Source organism: Miniopterus schreibersii (assembly GCF_964146895.1).
Source record: "Miniopterus schreibersii genome assembly, chromosome: 3".
NCBI classification, from domain to species: domain Eukaryota; kingdom Metazoa; phylum Chordata; class Mammalia; order Chiroptera; family Miniopteridae; genus Miniopterus; species Miniopterus schreibersii.
In genome coordinates, this window is record NC_138103.1 from 73,130,235 (window position 1) to 73,157,197 (window position 26,963).

At 38.3% G+C, this 26,963-nt stretch overlaps 1 protein-coding gene across 1 annotated transcript in view; it reads right to left on the bottom strand.

The window, feature by feature from the left end:
- The window catches only part of CWC27 (CWC27 spliceosome associated cyclophilin), a 148,048-nt gene that overhangs the window by 13,944 nt on the left and 107,141 nt on the right, over positions 1-26,963 (bottom strand). The window contains exons 12-13 of the mRNA XM_081132100.1: positions 9,248-9,357; positions 4,663-4,766 (exon numbers count right to left, since the gene is read on the bottom strand). Coding sequence (XP_080988226.1) covers positions 4,663-4,766; positions 9,248-9,357 — 214 coding nt within the window. The remainder of the gene's footprint in view (positions 1-4,662; positions 4,767-9,247; positions 9,358-26,963) is intronic.

The following is a 26,963-nucleotide window of genomic DNA, read 5'->3' on the forward strand; positions in this document are numbered from 1 at the left end:
CTGGTTTCAGTGGCAAATTCTACCAAATATTTAAAGAAGAAATAACACCAATTTTATACAATCCCTTTTCAGAAAAGTAGAAGAGGAAACATTTTCCTCATTTATTAGGCCAGTATTACCCTGACCCCCTACCAGACAAAGGGAAATACACCATGACCAAGTGGGGTTTACTATGTGACTGCAAGGCCATTCAAGATTTGAAATCAATGAGTGTAATTTACCCTATTAATAGTCAAACAAGAAACATGATCATATCAATTAATGCACAAAAGTATTTGACAAAATTCAACATCATTCATGTTAAAAACTCTCAGCATACTAGAAGTTGAAGGGAACTTCCTCAATATAATAAAAGGCACCTACAAAAACCTAAATGATTATCTCAGAAGGAAAGTTTTTCAGAACCAAGAACAAGATTATTCAGAGCTGAGGATCTTGAGAAGAGTTACATTGAAATCTGCACCAGTTTTATTAAAAACAGAAGAAAGTCAGACTGTCTTTATTTTTAAAAAGCTTACAAAAGCAAAGCATTTCTCCAAAAATGTTACTCTTCCGCTAAGCACTGCAAAGCACCTTAATTAAGTCTTGAGATACTAACAGCCCTAAAAGCAAGTCATAAAAATGATATTTACTTGGAAGTATAAATTGGAATGACATTTGGGAGGGCCATTTGGAAATATTTTGCAGAAGCCTAACATACATACCCATTGACTAAGATTCCAGTTCTAGAAATTTATCCTGAGAAAACTGGCAATGACAAAGATATGAGGATGTTCATTACAATGTTGTGTATAATAAAAAAAGAAAAAAACGGGAAGAGCCTAAATATCCAACAACATGAAGTTGATCAAGTAAATTGTGGTTCATCATATTTTGGAATACTACATGGCCATAAAACAGAATACTAAAATTGTATCATAAAATTATGTATGGCAAAGAAAAATATTCATATATTTAGCTGAGGGGAAAAGCAAGTTATAAAGTTATAGTATTATATGATCTCACTTCTGCTTAAAATACGTTTGCATAAAAATATCTGGAGGGGTATATACAAGTATAAATTAACAGTTCTTATCATTGAGTGTGGATCACATGTGAGTTTTATTTACTTTTTTTTGAGGAGTCTGTATTCTAGTGTTTCTACAGTAAACATATTTTCCTTATATAGTAAAAATATTAAAATGTTTACTTGAGGCAACCATGCAACTGTGAGCGTTCTTCTAGCTCTTACAATACTGAATACTGTAGGTGCTATGGGAAAGTGGTGGCGGGGAGAGGGAGAAAGCAGAGGCAGGCAGACAGACCTCCCTTGTGCACTATTTTTCATGTACGTTTGCTGTAAAGCTTTAGGTTAATCTTAGATTTAACTATCTGGAAAGAATTTTTAATGGAACATAGTAGTGACTAGTTAAGGTTCACAGGATCGCAATATACTCCCATAGATTTAATTTTTCTTCTCTTCTTGGAATGCTGACTTTGTTGCGTAAGGAGCAGGTGGCTTTCTTTTTTATAAGTCTCTCGACTGCCTTGTCAGACACAGCTCTCTCAAAACTTTTTTGGGAGCTAACCAAGCTTTATCTAAACAAACCCAAAATGACATATGGACTTCATCCGCATAGTCATATGAATCCTTTGGCTGACGACTCCAGCCTTGTATCTAATAGGTTTTATAAGATCCATGCTTGAAGAGGATTCTATATGAGTGCAGTGCGGTGCGGTGCGGAGGAGGAATGCGGTGGCAGACAGAGCCTCGCCACTGCCCTGGAAGCTGGTGCCCATCACGGCCACCATGCATTGGCAGTGTGCATCCCAACCAAGGGGGGAATCCTAAGAACTTTGAGTGAAAAGTTTCTATCATGCATTTCAGCTTACATCTACTAATAACACTTCTTTAAATGCCTCGCTAGACAGTGAAATCTGGGAATAATTATCAAACACCATATATAGTGTTTACAATAGAATCATATTTCTTTTCTTTCTCTCCCCCTCCCACTTTTTTTTTTTTGCATAAAAAATAGAATGCTGCTGAATGGTACCCAAATGTCTGTTGTATGCCATGCCAATACAGCAGCCTAGCCAAAAATGCGAACAGAACAGTTTGCCAAGTAAAAGAAAACATAACAAATTGGTAATGGTTTCTATCTTGACAGAAAATGAAAATGATCCCTCAATGTGTGGTCACTCATGCGGACACATAAAAATGTCTTAGCAGCAATCATTTTACCTCAGATAACAGACCTTGACAGTGTAGTACAGCACTGGCTGACTTTCACTTCTGAGAAAAGCGGCAACCGTGACCTACAAAATACTCTGGGAGCCGTGTAATTTATGCATAACACACAGGCACATGCCATGCACTCCTAATATTTGCTATAAATCATTTTGAATACAAGACTTCTTTTCTGAGTGCAATATACTTTTAAGAGATGATCTAAATCACCAGAGACTTGATAAAGCCAAACTGGTTTATTTATGAACAGAAATGATGTTGTTGCTTATGGGATTACACAATTTCAATAGTCTATATTGCAATAAGAGGACATTTATATAAGGCCCCCAGGTATTATTTATGATTCTGTATAGCACCTTAAATACTAAAGGTATTTCATTAGATGTTAGATAAAACAAATACCAAAAAAATGTGCAGGTACATAGCATACAGTTCTGATTTTCTGTTTAGGAGACTGCAGTTAACAGCAGAAATGAACCCCCCGGAGACAGGATAATGTTCCTTTAACACATTTCCCTTTCCTTTACCACTGATTTTTGTTCTCTGAGAAATGGTCAACATCATTGACCAGTGATTTTTTTCTCCCTACCTGGTGAAGTTTTCCCATCTGTTTAATTTCTAATGAGCATGTCAGAACAGTGATTGTATTGGGAAATCACATCAAAAACAAGAATGACACTTAAAAACACTAATTGATATCTGAAGCTAAGGAGGAATTCAAAGTGAGAAAATACTGAACCAAAGGGGCTAGGAAGAACCTTGGGAAGTTAAATGGTCTTGCCAAGTTGAAAGTAAATTTGAATCCTGTGGGTTATGAGTTTCAAATGGAACTTCTGGGTTTAAATTTGTTGGTCACTTTCCTGTTCAATAAAAAAGGACTTAAATGGCTTATAAAAAGGTTAAAAAAACTTATTGGGCATCAAACTGCTCTTACAAAACACCCTCTTGATGAGTTAAGTGTAAATGAATCAGAAACACATGGATCATATTTCCTTAAAAAATGCATATGGATTCAAAAAGAAGGGGAAGAGGACTTGGCAAAACATTTTTGTGTGTGTGGTGACTGAACCCAAAACATTTGAAAGATATTTTGAGGCATTCATGGAATCCAAAATAGAACTAAACCTGTCCAGTCCTATAAAGAACAGAAAGCTCCCTGCTGTGCTACGTGCATTTATCTCTATGGGTCAATCAGCACTCACTGAACCTTCGCCTCTGGCACAGAATGATGGGAGGAGCCAGCTTCTGTCTTTAAGCGACTTAGAGTTTAAGTATAAACAAATATGTAAGTAATACAAACCTATTAAAAGAGACCCAGGGTTTTACAAAAAATTTGGCATCACAACCCAGATCACACAGGAACTATATAGAGAGAAACACACAAGGACTTTCAGGGTCCAGGGTAGCTAGGATTCATTGCATTCAGACAATCATCCCCTCAGCCCTTTTGATTAAAGTTATATATAGCTGCCGAGTCTTACTGGCTTAAATGTTTTCTTAATGAGTGTTTTTATGTCTTTTTTAATGTGTGTCCCAGGCCTCTCTCCTCCACCCTCTAGATTTGTGGGCGCTCAACAAATCTTGCTGACTGGTTTCCTGGAGGATGGGAGTGCTGAGCAGAGTTTTGAAACAGGGGAGATGCTGTTTGGCAGAGGCTCTGTGAGGCTATGATTCTGGTTGGGGTAATGGCACATGTGACAGTTCAGAGGCTCCAACGATGAGTCATGTGTGGGGGTGACCCGCTGGCCTGCATGCAGCAATGTGCCTGAGCCCGGGTGCTGTGGGAGGTGGCGGCTGTAGGTGTGGGGAGGCCTAATATACTACATGTGAAGTCAACTGAAGGGCAGGAGTGTGATAAGGGAAAGCACAATTCTTACTCTTTTTTTCTTCTTTCCTTGCAAGTACAGGATAAAGTGCTAAGCACAGGACTCGTATAAGTCATGAATTTCTTTATTTCTTATCAGTGTCTTAAAAAGCTGAAGAATATCCAAAGATAAAAATAAGTTAACTATGCATGTATTGCTAGGATCCTGTAGGTCATAAACTTGAAGAGGAACTTAGTAGGAATATGAAATGGATTACTGAGTTCTAAAATGTTTGTGGGACAGTATAAAAAAACTAATGATTTAGAACCTTTTAAGGCTGTTTTTAGTCATTTAATGTGAGTCTTACCTTAACCCCAATATTAGAAAGCTATTTAGCGCAGGGATAGCACCCTACATTTCCTGAGTATTTTACACTGGCTAGCACACAGCAGGCACTCAGTGAATGCTGGGCGAAGGGCACCCGCGTAACGGGCGCTGAGGCCCCACAACAACGAGGGTATGACTGAAGGCAGTCTCAGGAAAGGCGTGTTGTGGTGGAAGTGCTCTGACAGTTCCTGCTCTGAGCCTGTCTGCCTGTGGTGCACAGAAAGAGACCAAAGCCCTTACCATCCTTCATCGTCTTCCACTTCCATTTCGGAAACGTTGTCTTCGGGAGTTTCAGCAATTGCCTGTGTGAGTTTAGATTTAAATTGGTTCAGCAGCGCAAGGGTCTGAAATAAGAATATATTTTTGATAAGGATAAGTGTAATTTTAGAAGAGATACTTACATTTGTTAGAAAAAAATATCCTACCAGGATGTAAAGCACTTAAATTTTTAATTTTGAAGGAAAAGAACCAAACTGCCTTCCAGCTGCACCCGTGATTGATACTCATAAACCCTGACATCACCCTGCTTGCATCTGCACTGCCATTTTGCTTCAGAGATATACGATTACTTTCTTACTTGGGGAACATAAATTTGCTTATATAGAAGATACTTGAATTTTAAAATGCATGCTTATTATTAATAGGTAACTTTTTAATGTCCACAAGACAGGGAGGTACTTCACTAAGATATGTAAAATAAAAAACAAAATGGTAACAAACAGGATTTTTCACTGAACAGATTTCTAAAATGTAAAAATACCAATATTGTGGAAGGTGAAATAAATGGACCCCTTAACTGTTGGAAGATGGGTACACTGGAGTGATAGCTTTAGAAAACTTTATATGTACTAGACACTTTAAGATGATCATCCCCTTTGATTCAATCCTTCCAACCTTGGGAATACATGTAGAAAAATTATCTAAACCACAGAAAATGACTCATGCAAAGGATGTGCACTGGGGCAATAGTCACCCAACTGGAAAAGTGGAAATAAATGTCTATCAATAAAGAACTAGATAAATTTGGTAAAAAACAATGAGTATGCTAGTACAGTATTATAAAAAATTCTATACATGAAGCATTACATTATACTGTTAAGTGAAAGAAGCAGAATATAAATATCATGTTGAGTATGTTTTTTAAAAAAAGGCCTCATTCCTCTGATTGTCCTTTGGCTCCCACGCCCTTTGTGGGTGAGAAGAAACAAGGGCTTACAGTCGGATAATTACATGGTCTCCTGGCTGTACTTGAACAGTCTACTCCAGATGTGAGCAGAGAACAGAAGTAAGAAAAAAGCTTTTTATTCTACAGTTTAAAAAAGTATATAGCCCGGCCGGGCGTGGCTCAGTGGTTGAGCGTTGACCTAGGATCCAGGCGATCTGGGGTCGATTCCTGGTCAGGGCACATGCCCGGGTTGCGGGCTCGATCGATGACTCTCTCATCATTGATGTTTCTATCTCTCTCTTCCTCTCCCTTCCTCTCTCTGAAATCAATAAAGACTTTAAAAAATAAATAAAAATAAAAAACTATATAATTAGGAAATGGCATAAAGTACTATCCATATATAGAAATCAAGTATCTAATTAAAATATTGATACATGGAATTCAGTACTAAACTACATTTCATAAGGAAAAAGTTTGAGTGAGAGTTCGATATGTGAATAACAGGTATAGCAAGGAGTCACAGTAAGCTGCTAGAACTTATCTACCAAATATCATTGAGACCACAGTTCATGGAAAAATTAAGTAGGTTTTGTTGGTCTAGAACCTAAGCTCAATAAAGACAGGTGGTGCCCAAATAAAAACAAGGACAGTATTGCTAAGAAATGGTAGTAAAATGTGCCTTATGTGTTTCTGCAAAATTTATTGCCCACATGGACAGCAGCTGAATGACGTAAGTCCGAGGGTAGAACTATAAATTCCCGTGGAACATCCTCGCAGGCATTCCGAGGCTGCCCGGCGCCTTGGGGCTTGGGTGTTTCATCCATTCCTGGAGTAGAAATTACAGGACTAAGCTCTTCAAACAATGTTCACAGATAAAGAAAGCATCCCTTGTTTTTAAACCTTATTCATTAAAACAAATCTTTCTGCTTATAAACTTTTATTGTATTTGCTTTAAAATAAGAAAAAGGTTTACCATAGAAATATTAGAAAATAAAGAGAAGCAAAACAAAAATACCTGTTATCTGACTAGTCAGGATAACCACTGCTGATATTTTGGTATATATCCTTCAGGGCACTTTATGTGCTTGTGTGTATGTGCGTGTGTTTGCTTATATACCTATATATTATATAAACATATATCTCCATATGCACATCTAGCTATTTATCTATCATTTAAAAGTAAACCCCATCAATTTGTAATGGTGGACTTTTGTACACTTGGAAATGTCTTTTCTGAGGGCATAAAGAAAACTGAAAAGAAAGGAGACTTCTTAGTGAAATGAAATTTTGAAACTCCCTAGCGCCCGGCCAGCATGGCTCAGCGGTTGAGCATCGGCCTAGGATCCAGGAGATCGCAGTTCGATTCCCAGTCAGGGCACATGCCCGGGCTGCAGGCTCAATCCCCAGTCGGGGGCGTGCAGGAGGCAGCCGATCAATGACTCCCTCTCATCACTGATGTTTCTCTCTCTCTCTTCCTCTCCCTTCTCTCTCTGAAATCAATAAAAATTTATAAACAAACAAACAAACAAAAAACTCCCTAGCAAATTACGCTAGACCTGGACCCTTTCCCTTGAGTGGAAAGTGGCAAGGCAGGCTGTTTTCAGAGCCAGTCAATGTGCTACTACTGCCATTTCCTCAAAGAAGGGGGACTGTGACCAACAAAAAACATCCTCTTGGCCTTGCTTAGCTCCTCCTATATTCAAGACCAGGCGTTCTCTAGCTGCATTCTAAAGGCAAGAGAAGGCACTGGGCAGAAAAGCAGACATCACAAAAATAATGGGGTACAACACAGGGTGAAGAAGATAGGATCTGCATGGAGGCATTTCTGATGGCATCTACAGGGGTATTGGCCTTCTGGCTTTTGCTGAAGGATGAATGGCCAACCACTGACAGCAGAACTCTTCAGCGCTGCTAGAGCCTCCCCCCGGCACGGAGAAGCCGCTCGGAAGGCCCCTGTCTCGGGAGACTTAGTGTATGCCCGTCTACTCAAAAGAGTCTCTCGGCTGGCCTCTGCGTCTCCAGTCCTGGCCCGGGTCCAGCCTATTCTCCTTACTGCTGCCAGGTTGGAGCGATCTTCCCAAACTGCAAATGAGATCATAATACTTCCTTCCTTTGATGGCTGCCCACTACCTTTAGGGTAAATCTAAACTTATTAAGGCTAAAAAATACCTTCCTTGCATGGGCTGGCTGCTGCTTACCTCTCCAGCATCACCTCTCTTTCTCACTTGTGTTCTAGTCATACTTAACATCCTTTGGTTCTTTGCAAAGAGATCAAAGACTTCTCTTACATGGTTCCTTTTGTCTAGCCACACTTCTCCTATTCAACTCTCAAAGCTCAGTTGACAAACTGTTTTCTCAGGGAGGCCTTGTCAGAATTTTAGGACATGTAAAGTCCTACTTTATACCTTTACATAGGTCCCGGTACCTAAGCTCATAATGCTCAACCCCTTTTATTGATATTATTGTACCTGTTTAACTGGCTCTTTTCCCTGACAGCTCAGAGAGGGCAGGGATGTGTCCACCCTGTTTACTACCAAATACAGGGATTAGTACGTTGTAGGTTCTTAATAATTACTTGCTAGGAGGGGAAAAAGAGGAATGCATGCATAAGAGGGTCCTTAGTATCTTTGGTAGTATATTCATTACAGTGTGACTCCATGAAAACAAGTTAACAATGTACTTTTTTGTAATTTTATTTGATGTTCCATTTCTTTTAAAAACTGTACAAGCTAGTCATCTGCAATTATAATAATTTTCCTACACTTGACTTCTTGCTGAACTTTCCCTATGATTATTTTCATGCTAAGTACTGATGCATGATCCTTCCTTATCAGTAATTAGGTGTCATTTATAGCATAGTTCCTGATTACATTAATTTATCCAAATAGTCTTGAACTTTTAAATTTACTTTTATTTTTGCCTATTTTATTTATACGTCTAAAACGGCATATTCTCATATATATATGGCAGCACCCAAAATAAAAGATTTTGGTCTGGTCTGCCCCTTAGCTTTTCAACATGAAAGGTGGCCGAGGGAGATTTCTTTTACTGAGTGCCAAGCACTGGATGGTGTGTACGGTAGACTCCCAAGTTGTCGAGCTAGCTCCCTATCTGTTTTTATTCTTGACTTCTGGCAATCTTCCTATATTACTACTTAAAGATATAGGAATTACTTGCAATAAGCAGAATTTTGCAATACTATTTACAGTCGAAGTCAACTAGTAGACCAAATGCCTTGTTTGCAGGCAATGTACAATTTCAAGTGGAGCTAGCCAGTCAGCCTGTGAGATGCTGGGCCAGCAGAGATCCCTTCATCATTCATAGTTACCACTCTTCTTTTTCATAATAGTCACTTAGACAAAAGTTCACCCAAGTATCTGATAACATGCGGCTTTACGAGGTTCCTGTGATTGACATGGAAGTACACGTCTAAAATCTGAAAGCTGAGGCTCTTCATCTACAATGTCTGGAAAGAACTCTACCATCTGGACCTTTGCATGAGTGGCCAAGGTCCTTGTCACCCCCTTATATAAACACACCCTTTTTCATTGCTAAGAGGTAGTGCTTCCCCTGATATATAATCAAATTAGGCTCCATTAACAACACTTGAAGACAATTAAAAGGCAATGAATTACATATAAATTTAGTTTGTGAAATTACCTGGTCTTCCCGGGAAGTCCCCTTCTTTGCCTGCTGCTTCCTCAAAGCTTCGTACTTTTGCTTTTCTCTTCTGTATTCTGCAACAGCACCACCTAGAGCAGCCTCTTCCTCTGAAGAGTAAGAGATACTCTTAGAATCAAAAGTAGAAAGGCTCTGTGGGCTCATATTCATGTCTATGCTCCTCATATCACTGAAGAGGAGGGCAGAACCTGGGTTGGTTGTCCTCCATTTAATTTAAAAATCAAACCAATAAACTCCACCAGCTCCACAGCTATTTCCTAGATTAGAAAGTAACTGATGTTAATTTATGGACCAATTTTATACACATCTTTATTATATATGTACTATTGCAGTTGTCCTCTCTTATATTTGACTATAAAACCACCTCTCTCACTTTTACAATGATTAAGATTTTCCTGAAATTCAGAAATAACACTTTACATTATTCCCCTGCCTTATAAGATACAATCTTTCAATATTGGTTGATTTTCTAATTACCTGCCACTTTTGTTCCCCAGTGAAAACAACAACAATAATAACAACAAACAACTTCACTTGGATGGCATTATAATATAAAAATATATCTAGCAATTAAGTCAGTTAGGACAGCTACCAGAAGCAGGCAAAAATAATTTTTGCTAAATTACAAATTAGAAAATGAATGCAATGTATTTGACCCTGCAATAATTCCATATGAAGATTAGTTAACATCTGGGTTTAGAGGATACAGTTTTGCTTCAAAAAAACAAGGACTGTGCTAACATTTTACAAATATCTTATATGTACTATACATATTAATGAAAAATTTGTGACTTAAAAAATAACAACAATTGATCTCTTCTCATCTTTGACTGGTAAACCAAGATGAGTCAGTTGTAATCAAGAAGGCTAGTGGCCCTGGCCAGGTAGCTCAGTTGGTTAGAGCATTGTCCCGATACGGCAAGGTTGCAGGTTCAATCTCTAGTCAGGGCACATGCAAGAAGCAACCAACGAATTCATCAATAAGTGGAACAACAAATCGATGTCTGTCTCTCTCTCCCCCTCCCTCTCTCTCTCTCAAGTCAATTTTTAAAAAAAGAAGAATGGTGGCAATCTTTCTACTCAAGCCTGGGTTTGTTGTTTGCTTCTTTGTTACCTAGTTTGAAGAATATTATTAATGTGCAATGCATTAACAATCAGCCATTTTGTTCAACAGGTTTTCTAGTTAAAAGAAATGTGTGAACTAAGAAACAAGTAGTCTTTTTATGGTTACCTAATATCATGATTTCGATGTTGGTCAAAGGGTACTATAGTTAATAACATAGTATTGTATAGTTGAAATTTGCTAATGGAGTTAATGTTAAGTGTTCTCACCACAAACACATGCACACATACAAGTTGTAACTACATGGATGATACAATAATTAGTGTGACTGTGGTAATCATTTCACAGTGGCTTTTCTAGTTTTCTGTCCTCTGAGATATTTGATTACCTGGTTTAAGGATGTCTTTTCTCTAGTCCAAATGCATAGTCAGACAGCTTGACAACAGCAATATGGTTGGCCGGTCTTTTATTATATAATATGTGATGCCAGAATTAAGCCTGCTAAGGTGCCATCTGGACTGCATGGAAACTAACCCAAATGGTACACACAGCCAAATGGAATGATATCTGTTGTACAACCCAAGTGTGTGAAAAATCTGGCCTACTCTTCTGTTTCTTAATGGGTTTATCATATTAGCATAAAGTCCTTCTATGGATAGTGTGGTCAACTATAAATGATCACAAAACATGGATTTTTCAGGTTTCTACTTCTCAGCAGTATACTCTGAGCTATTTTCCTTAGCTCTATATTTCAGTTCACTAAGTCTCTGTTTACTTGTGTCTAACCAGTTTTGAGACACAAACTAAATTTTTTATTTTAATAATTATTATTTTTTAAAATTTCTACATATTCTATTTGGTTCATTTTCAAATTCACCCAGGGATTGAACCTGCAACCCAGGTATGCACCCATGACCAGAAATCGAACCCGTGACCCTTTGGTGTGTGGTCTGATGCTCTAACCACTGAGAATGCTGGCCAAGGCTCTAGCCTATTTTAAATATAAGCTTTTTGTTCTATAAATTAATCTAAAGGGAAAATGAACATAACATATGTGAAAAAGTTAAGAAATCTGCCATTGATTATAAGTGTCAAATTGCTGATTCATGGGTAGAAATACCAGCCTTCTAGAGGGCTTAAAGCTTCCCTACATTTTAGTGTTGGAATAAAATTTTTAAAATATCCTGGCTTTTTCTGAGATAAAATTAGGTGATATATATAAAAAGGCCCAGTGAAGACATCATTATACCATTAATTTACTACTAGAGTGTCAGTTTACTAGACCACCAGAGCTAAAAATTACCTTGAGGGTCTTTTAATCTAACTTCTCAATTTATAGGTGAGGCCCCTTAGTTAGTGTCCCATGTGGATTAGAAGCGGCCCCTGGGCTAAAACTTGTGTTCTGGTTCTTAGTTTAGGTGACAATCTGTAGCAGAAGGTTAAGTACTGCACTTTTGCCCCCGCATGTTATGAAGAATGCCTCTAACCCTCCCCTAAGAGCTAGTCAGAAACTTAATATTGGCTCCACTTGATCTCTTCATTATGCAACCTTTTTGTTCTGAGCATAAAGGGGTGATGACTACTCAATTATTGGCTACTTAGCTAATGAACCAACGGTATCCACCTACCAATCTCACTTCATAGATAAAAGGGCCTCTACTGTCTCAGTACCAGAGCTCAAGAAGCTGACAGATGCAAGTAACTACACATTTGTTCATTTTTAAGAAAAAATTTGTTGAGTGATTATTATGTAAGTCTGCTTATAAGTGATTTTTTAAAAATCTGGATTCACTACTTCAAGGAAATTTTTGAAAAATTCCCATAATAAATGAAAACTTTTATATAAATAAAGGTGATGTGTTACTGATGACAGTAAACAGCATTTGAAAGCAAAAGGGACAGACTTTAAAGAATATAGAAAACTGTCTAGTCTATCTCATCATACTTTCTGGAAGCTACAAAGTATGCGTTTATGAAATTCTATATAATGAAATCTTAAATTGATTCCAGGAAAAGCACCAGATTTGAAAATAGCTAACATGCTACCTAACATTTCAAGTGCTATGTGCCAGACTAGTACCTGCATTACTGTTTAATCCTCATAACCAACAACCCTATGAGGGAATGCACATGGTTAGCCCCATTTTGCATTGGAAACTAAGGCAGTAGAGGTTAAATAATTTACCTCGGGGATTATAAACATGGGAATATAAACCCATGCAGTCTGGTTCTAAAGCACAATCTTTCAATTCGCTTGGCCTTTTCTTTTTCATGTCTGAGTCACAAGAAAACTCAGAAGAAAATATTCAAATTTGACATAAAAAGGCATCAGGTTACCAACTGGATGTGTCCTGATGAAAATCCTACCCAAAGAAGTCCTAAATTTCGCCCAGACCCTAATAAACGAGAAGTGTAGTTGGCTAAACAGTGGATTTACATAAGCAATCCTCACCTAGGAAGAACACTTTATGGCTTTTTCTTGATTCTCCTGAATTCATCTTATTTTTCCCTTATATGAACCTTTAAACACTTTGTAGCTCCTAAACACACTATATTATAACTGCCCTTCATCTGTATTGCCTCCGACCGAGGCAATAAACTCATAGGGCAGGGACTGGCCCTGTTTGTGGCCTAGCATATGCCTTGCATATAGTGTGTACTCAACAAATAGTAGCTGAATGGTCAGATGGATCATTTTTGGTCTTAGATAGGTCTTAGGTTACAACACTGTTCATGGTGCCTTACAGCTCTTGCTGGATGGAGTGGCTTCTTGCGGGACTTACAGGGAGGGGCTTAATGCCCCTAGCATACAACTATGGTTTCAGTCAATAGTTGCCTAATTAAGTTGAGTCGTAAGGAATTAAATAATTTCTGACACTTATTAAATAGAGGTGAGAGAAGTAGGAGAAGTCAACTTTAAGGCAGTGACCCCTGAAAATAGCCCTGAGCACTGAGCCTTCTGGGTGGGGTCCCTGTAAGAGAGGTGGCCATTCACCAAGGTTCTATCACCTCCTTGAGGGGCGTCCTGGGATAAGCTACACACCCTCCCCTCAGGCAGAAGGTCTGTTTATTGGTTTGTTTTATTAAGAAAATACTTTATGGAAATTTTAGTAATGAGAATATTCTATGACACTGAAATGAGGGCCTTCATGTAATATATTCTTTACTATAATTCTCTGTAATTATAATCCATAATATTTCTTTTTCTTATTTTCAGTTTATCTTTATTGTTGAAAGTATTAAAGATGTTTCCCCTTTTTCCCCATTGACTCCTTCTACCCAGCACTCACCCTTTGAGTGACTAGAGGTTGAATATGTACTAATTTTGTTTTAAAGATAATTGAAAGTTGGTATCTTTAAAAAGTGGATAAGAAGAAAACTGGTCTCTCTAGTCAATGAAAGAGCCAAAATGAAAACTTATTCATAATCGAGAAATTATCCAGTGAAGGTGTCTATATGCTTATTTATAAAGACTACACAGAAATTAGTCAAAGACTAGGCTAAAAGTTTAATTTTTTTCTGTACTATGAACTAAAATAAGAAATCTACAATTTATTAATTTTATTTAACCAATTTTTATTTTCAGCATATATTTTATTTTACACATTGAACAATACTAGCTCCATCTGGTGGTCAAAATAAGCCTCTAGAGTTTCCTGAAAAGTAGTCAAAAGTGGTTAATGATTTAGGGACCACCTGCAATATGCTTGAACACTGAGCACTAAGTACTGGAGTGTGCTTCAACACTGACACTGATCAAATGGGATTCGGTCTACATTTACATGAAATTTTTATTACCCTTTCCCTGGTGTCCATCCTAGCATCATTGCTTCATGTTATTTTAGGGTTTAAAGATTCTCAAAATAAAGTAACAGAATATTTTCCTTGGCCTTTTTCAACTAGCTGGTTTGAAAAATGTGAAGGTAACAAGTTATGATACAGTTAAATTTATCCATATTTTCCAGTTGTATCCTATTTTGGAATATAAACTATAAAATTACTCACTGATTTTCAGCTGTATTTTCTATGACACTTCCAGAAGGGGTAGTTTGTGACTATGAGAGTTCATATCTAGGAGTTCTGTATATTTATATTCTACTGACTAACCGTAATTTTTAAATTCAGTTTAAAAAAAGTATGTCCAGAATCACAAGACAGAATACTAGTACTAAGAAGTACGTAGGCAGCAATGACCTGCTAATTTTACAGATGAAAAAACAGGGTCAGAGACATTAAATTACTGTGCTAAGCTGGGAATATAGGAAACCAGATTTTCTGACAACCCAATGTTATCTTTCTCTATACACCACTAGGTGTACTTTTCTTTGTAGTGCATAATCACTACAGGTATATTCCATTACAATCTAATAATCACTTTGAAATTACATACATTTATAGACCAGTGTGACCATTTTAATAATGGCAATGAATCCCCAATATACATTAAATTCTCTAATTAGGAATGCTTTTAATTTTTCCTTAAGATATTAGAAATTTTGAAAAGCTTGTTTTTAAAGCCTCACTCCTATCTAAATACAAAATTTTACCTTGTTTTATTTTTAAGAGTTATATTGTTTTGTTCAGTTTATAATTCAAATAGCAGTCATGTTGGTAATATCTTACAGTCATAACAGCACATAAATTGTAGTTTGATGGCCACTCTGACAACACGCCTATGCTGCCCTGTCATTCTAAATGTGACAGCTACAAATTATATACTCTATGTTGTAGCAATAAGAAATGTAAAATTCTTCAAGACAAAAAGACTTCATAAAGCAAATAAGGGAAAATACTAAAGAAAGAATTTTTACCTAAAATCGCCTACGACTATGACAACTCTAGCAACTTAAACACTGCAGAATACCTGTGTTTTACTAGTACTAAGGTGGGCTCTATTGTTTTGTAGTAAACTCATGGGGTACTTTTCTCCAAACAGTTATAGGATAGGAGTTTACAAACCGGTTCCAAACAGTCCTTAAATACTTACATGTGTGGTATGGGAGAGGATTCTTTATGTCTCTATGGCTCAGGAAAGTAAAGCAATAAAGTGCTTCTGAAATACAAGTACCACCAGCACTGCCAGCACCAGCACTATTTTCCAGGACCCAGGTAAGAACTCTGCGCCTGCTTTCTCACTTAGTTCTGTCGCAACCCAAGGCGTATTATCATCTGTGTGTTATGCATGAGGAAACAGAGGTCCAGAGAGGTTAAGTATCTTGCCCAAGGTTATATGGCTAATAAATGATAGAGAAGGATTTGAAATCAAGCTGACAGACTTCAAAGGCCATGCTTTTTCTCTTCTGTTACCCTGAAAACAGTCATGAAGGAGAGGGGCTCTATAATGTACGGGGTGAGGAAAACAAAGGCAGTTCCCAATGTTAAGGAGCGTAATGGCAGGAAAAGGAATGAGGCACGCTCTTGAACCGTGTGATGGTACAAATAATATAAGAGAGGTCCTGATAAGGCACTTTTAAAACTCACACGGAGGAAGGAGAGGGAAAGCTGGGTGCAGGAAGTGGCAGGAAGTCTAACTGGGCCTCGAAGGGGAAAGATTTAGCCACAGCTGGTCGGAGAGAGCATAACCGAAGCACGGAGGCGACACGTGCAGGATGCACATGAGAAAGATGAAAACTGTTTTTTGAAAATGAAGGGTGGGTAAGTAAAACGGGAGACAAGGAAAATAAGATAAAATCTGATCATGAACGTCCCCGAGGGCCAGATCAAGGAATCTGAACTTTATTTTGGTAAACAATGACCAGCCAAATCTAGATTTTAGCGTTTTATAAAACTAAATGAAGTGAGTTGAACCATCTTAGGTTGTTATGTTGTTTGAAGTAATTTCTAAGAATTTTTTAAAAGGCTATTTTCTCACAGTATTAGCCTGAGTTAGTTGATAAAATAGGGGCCAATGTTCCAAGTTTCCTGATGCCCACAGTACATCCCTCAGTAGCTCCGTGAACAAGAGAGCAAAGGCAGGAAGGAAAAGAGAGAGAGAGAGTGAGTCTGACCCCCCAAATCTTGTTACTCCAATTACTTTAGGAAGAAACTTTGAAAAATATCCTATAAATTATTTTTCCACATCTATCAGAATATTCTAATTTAAATGTGAAGACATATGTGATTATTTGAAAGCACCATGCCCAGTTGTTTCTGAGTCTGGTCACCATCTCAGAATCCTTTACCTGTCTAGACCACGCTCTCTACTACAGGTGCACAAGTTCGGGCCCAGATTTCACCCCACTTCCCCAATCCCCAGAGTTAATGATGTCTCTAGCAAGCATCACACATTTTGAGCTGATGTGAAGGCAGGAAAAAGTCATCAACTCATGCTTCATCTGGAGCTGACCTGTGTCCAGCTGTGCACTCGGGAGCCTGGGACTGGAGGGCGAGTTGGATGGGGTGACCTTACTCAGTCTTACTGGTGCTGCTCTAGATTGTAGGCTGGAGTCTGTCTGCTGATTCTGGCTTCCAGCTAACAGGTCATATTGCTTGTGGCTTATTTTATTTTATTTTTTAAGGAAACAATGGTTTGCAGTTTTATAGTGGAAAGAATATTGGACAGAAGATCTGACTCTTCAAATCTACTGTTTAAGTTAGCGTGAGCACTAAATATCTTTAATGCCTTGGTTTCTTCATTTGCAAAGTGGAAACTATAATACTTGTTTAATCTACTTCTCAGGACTGTTATAGAACTAAATGCAATGAGGCATGCGACAGGGCTTTGTAAATTGCTCATGTTATATAAATATGAGGTATTATTATTTGGCAGTGAATACAGGACACCATTTTTATGTCCATAAGCTACTTTATAGTCCTGGTTCCTTCAGATGATTAAATCTCATTTGAAGGAGCAAGGGGTAGATACAATAGGCTTCATTTTATTGACATACTTGTTTGAATAAAAAATATTTCTGTATGTTAACTCATATTTTCAAAGCACCAATAAAACTTATAATTGGAATGTAGAAAATGCTTTTGTGAAGTGAATTATCAAAACTTACTTTACATTTCTCTACATTTGGATGTTCAAATGTAGCATGCTTATCCTGAGGCTTAGCTATAATTCTGAGCTTGCTGAAGAACAAGCAGTATCTGCTGGCAAATGGATAGGACAGAAAAGGCTCTGTGACTCCTGTCTTCTTCTTAGAGCTGATACTGTACAAACAGTGCTTTCCACCTGCCAGTCAGTATTCCAAGACCCTTATGCACAATAAGTCATTTAAATATAATAGGAAAAGAGTTGCCACTAAAAAGACCAGGGCATTATATTTGGAAACTGGTCCTTTTGGAAAAAGCTGAAAACTAAAAAAGATGTGATGAGTGAATGTGAGTGAGCTCTGACTGAAAAGGCACCAAAGTTGGACACAAGAATGTAAGTTTCTTGAGGGCAGGGATTTTTCTGCTCTATTTGTCATTTTATGTCCAGAGCCTGGAACAGTACCTATAAGTTTTCAAGCATTTGATAAATATTATTTGAATGGATTAATTTACTCTTTAAAGGAAAGTGATCTTTTTCAGAGGAAAACATTCTCAGAGAAAGTCATTGAAAGGGGGGGTGGGGGCGGTAGGGACAAAGCAGAGTAGGCTGAGTAAGTGGCCTTCCTGTCCTAAAACCTGAAGAACTGCAATCACCAGGTGCCATCTTAGCCTTAATGTCTCTGAACATCTCTTATGTGGTACACAGCCAAACATGGCAGGAAACAGTACAAATGTAATGCTCATTGAAGGGATTTATGAACTGAAGTTAAGGTCTCTGAACACTATCTACATCCCAAAACACACATTTGCTGAGGAAAAGAAACAATCATCCTTTTTAAAGTGCCTCAGTTTAGAAATGGCATTAACTAACCCTTTGCTGAGAAGGGGTTATTCTGGTTGGCTCGTCTGGTGGAATTGTTTCTAAAGCAATCCTATGCTTTTCTCTTGGTGAGGTGGAAAATTTCTCACCCTCTTATTTTGGGTTAGAACATAATTACAGACACACTCTCACTGATTAATTTTTGAAGAATCTTTGGCTTGGTCACAAAACAAACTCAACACATTGAATGGACCGGGTTCAGTATTTCCAATTAGCAGCCTCACGTTTGTTCCCACTGGAGTAAAGGCTCACGCCGAACCCACGAATACTCTGCCTCCGCTTTCTTAGACGGTAAACTCAGTGTCTACGACGACTGCCTTCAAGGTAGCAATGCAGTGAACTGATGTGCGATACACTTCTTAAAAATACCCAGACTAATAAGAGTATGAATAACAGGAAAATAAGCCAGTATTGAGAAATAGTTCTGAGAAACTGACTGGATTTTGGCCCAAAGTCTGCCCAGCATCTTCACAAGATACCACAGACTAGCAAAGCCTTTGGCTGTAGTATAGTAAATATCACGGCCACTGTCTCTTCAACCACAACCAACTTGGTAAGAATAAACGTAATTATTCTTCTAAATACGCCTCACGTGGCAACTGAGCATGATACGGAATAAAGGGTAAGGAACTTCTCCAAGGGTTTCGGACAAAGAAAAGTACAAAGGACTTATCTTTGATGCTGTTTTTCCATAGCAGAGAGCTAGTCTCTTTACTTCACAGAAAACACTGCAACTAAGATGTTCAGAAATAAACCAGAAAGAGCAGTAAGAGGAAATTAATGCTGCTAATCTAGGTTGGGATTATTTGAAAGAAGCCCAAACCATAAGGTTGCTTCTAGAGAGAAAGGTTTAGCAATACAGTGTCTAATATATTCTGCCAAATAGTAATAATAAAACTACAGACTTGAGGGAGAGGCTCAAAATGTGTGTGTGAGAAACTCCACACCCCTTTCACTCTGTGCGCCAGACGCCTGGCAAGGTAAGCAAAGGTCTCAGGCTTCCCTTATCTCCATGCCTTTGCACACATGGTGTCCTCTGTCTGAAATACCTTTATTCAACTCACTCACCTGAACAGGTAACCTCAGAAATTTGTGAAAGTGAGAGGTGTCTATAGTACAGAATGACTGAGAGGTGAAAGGAAAATGCTAGAATTCTACTTATATTTTGTTGTAGCTTTGAAACTATTATTTCAAAACGGGGGTTATGTGTGTTACATATAGTACACAATACATTTGTTCAGTAGTACCTATTCATGAGTTATAGACGCATTTTAAAAATATATATATTGGAAGTATTCACCATTTATTTTATAACCCAAATGTCCGTCAACTAATAACAAAATGTGGTATAGCCATAAAATGGGATATTATTTAACTATAAAGAGGAACGAGTACTTGATACATCCTACAACATAGATCAACCTTAAAAACATCATGCTAAGTGAAATAAGCCAGTCACAAAGGCCACATGTCATATGATTCTATTCAGATGAAATATCCAGAACAGAGACAACTAGAGAGGCAGGAAGTAGATCAGTGGTTGTCCAGGGCTGGGGGAGGGGAGGCTGCGCTGCAGCAGGACACAGTAAAGGGCACAGGGTTTCTTTCTGAGATAAAACTGTTCTAAAATTGACTGGCGATGGTTGAAGATAGCTATAATAAACTAAAAGTCACTGAACTGCACACTTTAAATGGGTGAACTGTATGGTATAGGAACTATTAATAAAACTATTAAAAATGAAATAAAAAACAAAAAACTTCATTCTAGAGATGTAATAAAACATTTTTGGAGACTACCCATTTCAGTAACTGATGATTCTACTTGGGTTAGTGTATCTAGAAAGATATGTTGTGATCTAGATCGTTGCCTTTCCTTTGCTCCCTCAAACCTTCATGAGAACACATACCATGCTATATTACTATATGGTCATTTGCCTCTTTCATCCGCTAAACTACAAACCTTATATCCTCAACCCACATCACAGATTAAAATAATTTTCAGGTGGCTTACACAATTAAAAGTACAAAAAGAAAATGACTTGAGGAAGATATGGATGTATGTTTAAACCATCTTGGCCAGATACCTGGGCAGCTTCAAAAAGTATTGACACCTGGAACTTACTTCATGAGCTTTGAAATTCTCAAGTGATTCTAATGTGCAGAAAAGTTGGACAACTTTTGGTCTGGTGATGAAGAGCTCAAGAAAGGCCTCTCAGAGAAATGATCTCAAACAACAGCCTGACTGTTGAGGCACCGTTCATCACAGAGAAGGCATTCCAGGGAGAGGGAGCTGTGCCACCAAAGGCCGGGATGGGAGATACGCTGTCGTGCAGAAAAAATTTAGTCTTTATGGAGCACAGGATCCATAGTGAGAGATGATACTATTGTGGCAGGCGAAGTTCAGGCCATGTAGGGCCTCGTATGGCATGCAGAGGATTTTATCCTGTAGGAAATGAGACGCCATTAAAGAATTTTATGAAGGGGATTGACACATGATCAAGTTTGTGTTTAAGAAAAGCCACACACAGAATGTATTGGCAGGATCTAAGATTAGGAACAGAGATCTGTTGGCAGCCTGTTAGCAGGTTGTTAAAACAGCCCAACAGAAAAAAATTGTGGCTAAAATGTTCACGGTAGGACATTAGGCACAAACTAGAAAACTGCAGGGAAGGGGTGGAGTTTGAAAGAGAAATGTACAAAGAACAGATTTGTTTTGAGGATATTACAGTACTTTGAGATCTGAATCTAGTTCTATTCATTCAGAAAAATATGCAAACACTAATCCCTCATTGACACCTGATAATGTTTTTCTCTTAAAATACCTCTAGATATCTACACAATCAAGTTTCCCAAATAATTATCCCTGAGGTCTTGGATTTCACATTCATTTTAAGAAATCTTAAAAAATTTTTTATTTGCTAGGTAAAAATAATAAATTTTCTTAAGGTTAAAATTTTCCACATTTCCCAAGGTTCTTAAAAGAAAAATCTAATCTAAAAAGACTCCAAAAAACACAAATTAAGTAAAATTAAAGCTATCTTGTAAGGTACCATGAGCCCTAAAGTGTAATTTCAAAAGACTTCCCAAACAGTAGGTCCTTGATCACATTAAAATCAGTGCTTTTCAAAGTGAAACTGTTTTCTGATCCTAATTCATCAAATGTATGCATTATTCATGATCTCTTCCCTACGTAGGTTATTTGTCCTATGGAATCAAGGTTCTGTACACTATCGAGCTCAGGTTACGGAAGTAACCACGTTACAGGAATGTGCCCTCTGCTCTAAGTTCGGACCCATTGCTTCATCTCAGCCCCCTCGATGGGGAAGCTTTTCTTAGCTATAGGAGTTCTCACTGTTCTGAACATCATGAAGTCTTATAGTTCATCTGCACACAAAAGGTAGCACTTGGAATGTTTATTGATTGTGACTATGGTTTAATTATGACTACTGATCATTAATACTGGTTGACTATTAATAAAATATCTTTTCCCCAGAATTAGTCTTGCTCTATGCAGCAGAGGCTAGCTGTTTTAGCAGTGGGGAGAAGTGTTCTGTGGGGGTTGTCTGGGTTTAGCACAGTGCTATTAGATATTTATTCTAACCCAGTGGATTTCGAGCTCTTGGGATCATGACCTATTGTAAGAAATATGTATTTTCATCTGAACTCTATACACATATTTGTTTGACATACAGCTAATAAATAAAACTGTATATATAAGGTTGAAATTATTGACATTCCATTGTTTTGTTTATCTACAAAATAGCAATTTCATATTGTTCAACCAAACATAATTTAAAAAATCAAAATTTTATGAGACACTCTTTACTTTTACTACATATGATGCACTCTGATGTTTACTTGTCTACACTATTCCATTCAGTAAAAATGTTAACATACATTACTGACTTCGTAATCCACTAGTGAATTACTGGCTACAATGTGGAAAACCGCACTCTAGCCTCTAATCTATAGTCCAGGCCTTTCTCTAGCTGAAGCCTCATGGTAACAGGGTAAGAGCGTTCTGAGAGACTCACAAGTGGACATCAGCAGGATAAAAATGAAGCACGTAATAAAAATGGCCAACTGCCTTAGCAGTAGCAAGGATCATACTAAATGGAAAGAATTCTGATATTGGAGATTCTGACTAAATCTTTTCTGAACTGGCCACTGAACTGGTCACATAACAGAATGTGACTTAGCATGGCTAACTGGTAATGTTCAAAATCAGGGTGACCCCTCGGGACACAGGGATATGTTTTATGGGGCTCTTTGCAAATTCCTTTCTGAATCTAAGAAAGCTTTACATGTAATGCCAGATTGCTTTCCACAAAGAGGGGAAGCCCATAGGGAATATCTCTGTCTGACACGTCATTCTTGCTTTAAGAAGATCATCATTATGCTGAATGAACTGTGTAACATTTCCATGCTGTGTAACATTTCCTAAAAGCGAAGCTTATCCAGTTCTGTTAATAACTAGTGAAACAGTACAGATGGTAACAGATTGCAGACATACTGCTTGTGTCCTGATTGGACTTTTAGCTTGTTAAAAATGATGTTTATAATAAGATCTGGTACAGATGCTTAATTATTAACCATTTTGTCAATAAAACCCCCAAAACATGAGTTCTTATCGAAATGACTCAACTGTTATCAGACAGATGCTGATCATTCACGGGTGAGTGTCACTGTTAGCTGAGGCCCAGCCAAATTAGAGGAGGCTTCAAGCGAGAGCACAGCACACAGGCTACCCGCCAGCAGGGAGGCCGCGGGCAGCCCCCAGGCTGAAGCCCTGCGCACGCCGCCCCCTCTCGGCCCGCGCCCCGCGGCCCACCCGATGGAGCAGTGCTGCCAGGGCGCCCCCTCTCGGCCCGCGCCCCGCGGCCCACCCGATGAAGCAGTGCTGCCAGGGCGCCCCCTCTCGGCCCGCGCCCCGCGGCCCACCCGATGGAGCAGTGCTGCCAGGGCGCCCCCTCTCGGCCCGCGCCCCGCGGCCCACCCGATGGAGCAGTGCTGCCAGGGCTGGTGCTCGAGCCAGCCCCCCTGAAGAGGAACACGGGGGACCGCCTGCTGGCTGGTGGGAGCGCTCCCTTTTTAGGAAGCAGCAGTAAGAGGACATATAAAAGCATGGTTGGGATGGACTGTCACAGGTTGCCGATATAAAGAATGTTTTTAGTTTTTAGAAATGTAGATCAAAGACAGTCAAATAAATGGCCAATGTATACAGGAAGGCATGGAAACACTGAGATGAAAAATATAATTAAAGTAAATAATAACTAGCCATGTAGATATGCATACTAGCAACTGAACCGAGTTCTAGCTGATGCAAGATTATGTTTGGCCTTTTACGTCAGAGATTAAACATGAGAACAAGGGTAGACAGGAATGGTGAGTCCTAGTCAGCTGAGAGGCCTGACTACTCACCGTGCCAACCAAAACCCACAGACAACCTCTGATGTCAATATAAAAATGAGATGGAAAAGAAATTGGTTGTCTAATTGCAGGAAAGAAGTAAAACTTGAGTCAGGTAAGTTTTGTAACTAAAAGCTAGCAACAGTGAATGACATCAGTAGTTTCATTAATAAACATCTTTCTTAAACCTTGCATAGAGGTATTCATTCTCAAGTCCAAGACCAATATAAACCAACTGTTTTCATCTGCTCCATCATCTAATTTCATGCTAGGACATAAGGGCAGCCATTGTGTCTTCTTCACTGAATAGCGAAACTGAATGTCCATCACTCTATTCTCCACAATTTTTGTGAAACTGAATATTTGTTTATTCACAATGCAAAAGATAAAGGATTTCCCTGATACCCACCAAAAGGAGCCACAAAATCCAGAAATGCACTTTGAAATGTAAAAGAGGGAATAAATCATATTCAGGATAGTTTTAGTGTTAGATATTTTATCATATGAATTCTAAAACATGAACAGAGCTATGGTATATGTCTATGTAATTATACATTTATGCTAGTACACAGTTAGTATACTAGTACCTAAGCATACTCGAATACCTTAAATAATTCCTTGCAGGTAAAAGAGTTTACAATTACCTTTCTTTCTACTACCTAACAACAATGGGTGACCATAATGCCTGCTCACTTACTTGACTGATTAAAAATAACAATTTTATTTAGCATTTGGAATATTTTGACTGTGGTTCTGGCTTGCATAGTTGCTGGAAGAGATCATTTCTGGATGGGAAGATTGGAAATGATGTGGGTAAAATATGGAGGAATCTGATGACTGCATTCCATTGTGTAAAAAGTATACCCTGGCAGTAAATAAGATATCAGTAACTAATTTATCAATTATTATGAAAATACTTTAATCCAAGATACATAAAATAATAGAATCTTATATTAAATATGCAGTGTTTTTTTCCATTTTGAGATGGCAGGCAAAAAGCAAACAAACAACCCAGCAGACTCATAATTACTTTTTTGGAGCTAAAAGCTCTCTTGCCTCACATGCAGGGCTATACAGTAGTCGACAGAATAGTGTACTAGATATGAATTCCTACCACTATGAAAAGAGGACTGCAGTTGCTATCAGGTAATTTCAGCCCAACCAGTTGTGTTGGTGCTCTTGGGGGGGGGGGGATCAATTAACTTATCTGAGCCACAATTTCCTTGTGTAAAATACCACCTGTTCTACCTTCCTCATGGGTTCTTGTAAGAGAGAAATGAGGGGGAGAAGAAAAGAAAAAAAGGCATAACGTTATTCACAAGTATGACGTTGTGTTAGATACAGTTGATTGCCGAAGTAATAATCCTTCTATCTTCTTTTTTGCTAACAAAATTCAGATTTGGTTTAGGCAATGGAACACTCAGTATCAGAGACAAATCATGACTGTTGTAAGCCGCTGAGTTCATCTTTTATCTTTCATTTTACTCACTCATTCTCCAAATGATTTTTTCAGGGTCCACTACATGCCGAACACTGTCCTAGGTGTTAGGAAAATAATAATAGAGAAAAAAGACAAAAATTCTAATGGGGAAAACAGAAAACAATGAATAAGTAAAATACATAGTATATCAGAACGTAATATTTCAGAGAAGAATGAAGTAGAAAAGGCAATCAGGGAGTGCCAAGCAGAGGTGGTCAAAAAAGACCTCAGAGAGAAAGAGACCTGAGAGGTAAGGGAACGAGTCATGTGGATACACGGACGAACAGCAACCCAGACAGGGTAACAGCAGGTGCAATGGCCCTGAGACAGGGAGCATGCTAAACATGCACTGAGATCAGCAAAGAGGTTCCTGTGGGTAGAACAAAGTGAGTGAGAGGGAAGTATGAGAAAATGAAATCGGAGAGTAAAAACGTGAGGGTCTACGGATTACGTAGACCCTTGTAGACAAACATCGGGTCTTTGGCTTTTAAGAAACCCATTGGTGGGTTTAAAAAAAGGGAGTGACAAAATCTGACTTAGATTTTTTTGAAGAAGCATCGTGGCTACTATGTTGAGAAAAGACCTTCAGAGGCCACTGCTGGAAACAGCGATCAGATAGGAGACAATTGCACTAATCTAGGTGGGAGATGACTGTGGCTCCTACCAGGGTGGTAGCAGTGGAAGTGGTCAGGTTGTACATCTTGGATTTGCTGACCAACTGGATTGGGGGTATAAAAGAAGGGAGGAGTGAAGAGTGACCCTAAGATTAACTGAAATAGGGAAGATTTCAGGAGAAGCAGGTTTAGAAGATCAGGTTTGGGACATGGTCAGTTTAAGATGCCTATTAAACTCTTTGGAAATTATCAGCATATAGAGGACATTTAAATCCATGAGATTAAAACACATGACCAAAGAAGTAAGTGTAGCATACGAGAGAAGATATTGGAGGTCAGATAAAGGTGATTCAAAGAGGAGGGAGTAATCAACAGTGCAAAATGCTGGTGACAGATCACTTAGGAAGAGGGGTAATCAGATGACCTGTGAGGATGGAAGTGTAATGAGCACATTCAAGAGGAAATGGGACGACAGGAATTTAGATGGCAAGCATGTACATTTTTTCTTTCTTCTTTCTTTCTTCTTTCTTTCTTTCTTTCTTTCTTTCTTTCTTTCTTTCTTTCTTTCTTTCTTTCTTTCTTTCTTTCTTTCTTTCTCCTTCCTCCCTCCCTCCCTCCCTCCCTCCCTCCCTCCCTCCCTCCCTCCCTCCCTCCCCCCTCCCTCTTTCTTTCTTTCTTTCTTTCTTTCTTTCTTTCTTTCTTTCTTTCTTTCTTTCTTTCTTTCTTTCTTTTCTTTCTTTCTTCTTTCTTTCATTTATCTTTATTGTTTAAAATATTACAGATGTCCCCTTTTCCCCCCCATTGATCCCCTCCACCCAGTGTCTCCCCACCCCTGCCAGGCCTTCTCCACACTATTGTCTGTGTCCATAGGTCATGCTGTACATTTTTTCAAAGAGTTTTTCTGGAAACAAGGATAGAGCTATTCTGATATTATTATTTATTAATTACTGTATTACTTTCCATACGAACAACAGTAAACCTACTTTTGCTCCACCCTGTATACACAAGCAAATCAAGAGATAATTACACTCCCATGCTCTAAGTGGTAAGATGGGGCTAAATACAGAGCGCTAAGAAGCTGAGGCAGGTTTAGCTAATCATGACTTAGAAATGCAATGAACTTTTCCACAGACTGTGAAAAATCAGCTCATCACTGTTTGAATGTTAATTCTAAAATGTTTTGTTCCATATCAATATTTTCATAACTTCTTCAATTTTTTATAGAAATAAATAGAAACTAAATATATTTTACATAATCCTTATATTTTTCC